We start from the raw sequence: 1,624 nt of genomic DNA, 5'->3' as shown, positions 1-1,624 counted from the left end.
ATGTTACTCCTTGTGTCCCCCTCTAGACAGTAAAGGTCGTAACACATGTCCAAGTAGAATCCCAAACCACATCTGTTAACAGTGCTGACGTAATGTCACATGAACAAGGTGGGAAGACATAGTTCATAAACAACATGTGAGAGCAGGCAAACCCTGCAGACCAGCTCTGCATACATGGAAACAAGCTGCTTACTGTCTGCACAGGGTAAAAGCATATCAATGATTGTGGGTTTTAGATGTGAACTAAGAGGTCTTCCCTGCTTTAAAGATGGGATGTTGTCACTGTTAGAGATACAAACTAGACAGCATTTATATATATCAACAGGTTAATCTTTTTGATGTTTATAGTGTTTCTTTAAGATGTTGTACGCAAATCAGTCGCAGACCAACATCACTGTTGGACTGCAGTATCAGGAGTTACTGGGATTAGTGATGTTTTCCATTCTGACATCAGTGCCATGCTGTGTGTTTCTCTTCATTAATGGGACTATGCTATTCACCATGAGGAGTAAACCTGTGTTTCGAGAGACCTCCCGTTACATTCTTCTGTATAACCTCCTTTTTGGAGACACTGTACAGATGGCACAGAGTCAGTTAATGTATATTCTGGCTGCTTGTAGATTAAGGCTGACCTATGCCGTATGCGGTGTTCTTGTTATGCTCGCCGAGCTCACGAATAAAATCTCTCCTCTCACACTGGTGTTGATGTCTCTGGAGAGATATGTAGCTGTGTGCTACCCACTGAGGCACACTGCTATCATCACTATCAGAAACACTGGGGTGGCCATATGTGTGATCTGGACCTTCAGTTCAGTAAATGTCCTCACTCAAGTTTTATTGATGTTAAATTTTCAGTTTGAAGACCTTGTGAGCATGCAGATGGCAGACTTTTGTGGCAAAGAAAGTATGACGCTTGATCAAATATCAGATCTTTATGAAAAAGCCTACACTTGTTTTCTGTTTGTTTTAGCCGGTATGGCAGTCACTTTTTCCTATGTTGGTGTGATGATAGCAGCCAGATCAGCTTCCACAGACCAAAGTTCAGCCAGTAAAGCTCGTAAAACACTGCTGCTGCATCTGGTGCAGCTGGGCCTCAGTCTGTCTTCAGCTATACACAACCCATTACTGTTCTTTATCTCCAAAAACCTAAACAGGATCATATTTGTGCGCATCCAGATTGTTCTTTATTTTTGTATTACCATCCTTCCCAGATGTCTGAGTGCTCTTATCTATGGAATCAGAGACCAGACCATCAGACCTGTTCTCATGTACCATCTATGCTGCCAGTGGAGATGCTTACCTTTGCTCTCAGTTGTCCCAACCAAGGCTAACATCATACTTGTCACTTAATAAATCTCCATATATTCAACTACATAGAGAATAGAAAAGTCAAGTGAGTTCCTGATGCTATTGTGATCTGTTATATACAAATATATTGTGATCTGTTATATATAAATGTACACTGAAATAAAATCATGTGGCTTGTGGTATTATGCCCCACTCTACTTGAATTGTACATAGTAATCACATAGTTTCTTCTTACTTGAACTGAGTGCAGACTGCACTCCCGTAGCTGTAACATTACAGACAGTAGGTAGTTAGAGGGTCAGTCAAAGCACACCAT

At 41.1% G+C, this 1,624-nt stretch overlaps 1 protein-coding gene across 1 annotated transcript; it reads left to right on the top strand.

Annotated features, from left to right (window-relative positions):
- Nucleotides 1–360: 360 nt before the first annotated feature.
- Nucleotides 361–1,350, top strand: LOC121910475 (odorant receptor 131-2-like). Its single transcript, XM_042431705.1, has one exon. It carries the CDS (start codon nt 361–363, stop codon nt 1,348–1,350), a length of 990 nt encoding a protein of 329 aa, XP_042287639.1.
- The last annotated feature ends 274 nt before the right edge of the window (nt 1,351–1,624 follow it).

Source organism: Thunnus maccoyii, chromosome 13 (genome assembly GCF_910596095.1).
Source record: "Thunnus maccoyii chromosome 13, fThuMac1.1, whole genome shotgun sequence".
Taxonomy (NCBI): Eukaryota; Metazoa; Chordata; class Actinopteri; order Scombriformes; family Scombridae; genus Thunnus; species Thunnus maccoyii.
This window is presented reverse-complemented; position numbering and strand designations above follow the sequence as displayed.

Excerpts from the sequence above, each read along its gene's own strand:
- LOC121910475 (XM_042431705.1), top strand. The coding sequence starts at position 361 with ATGTTGTACGCAAATCAGTCGCAGACCAACATCACTGTTGGACTGCAG.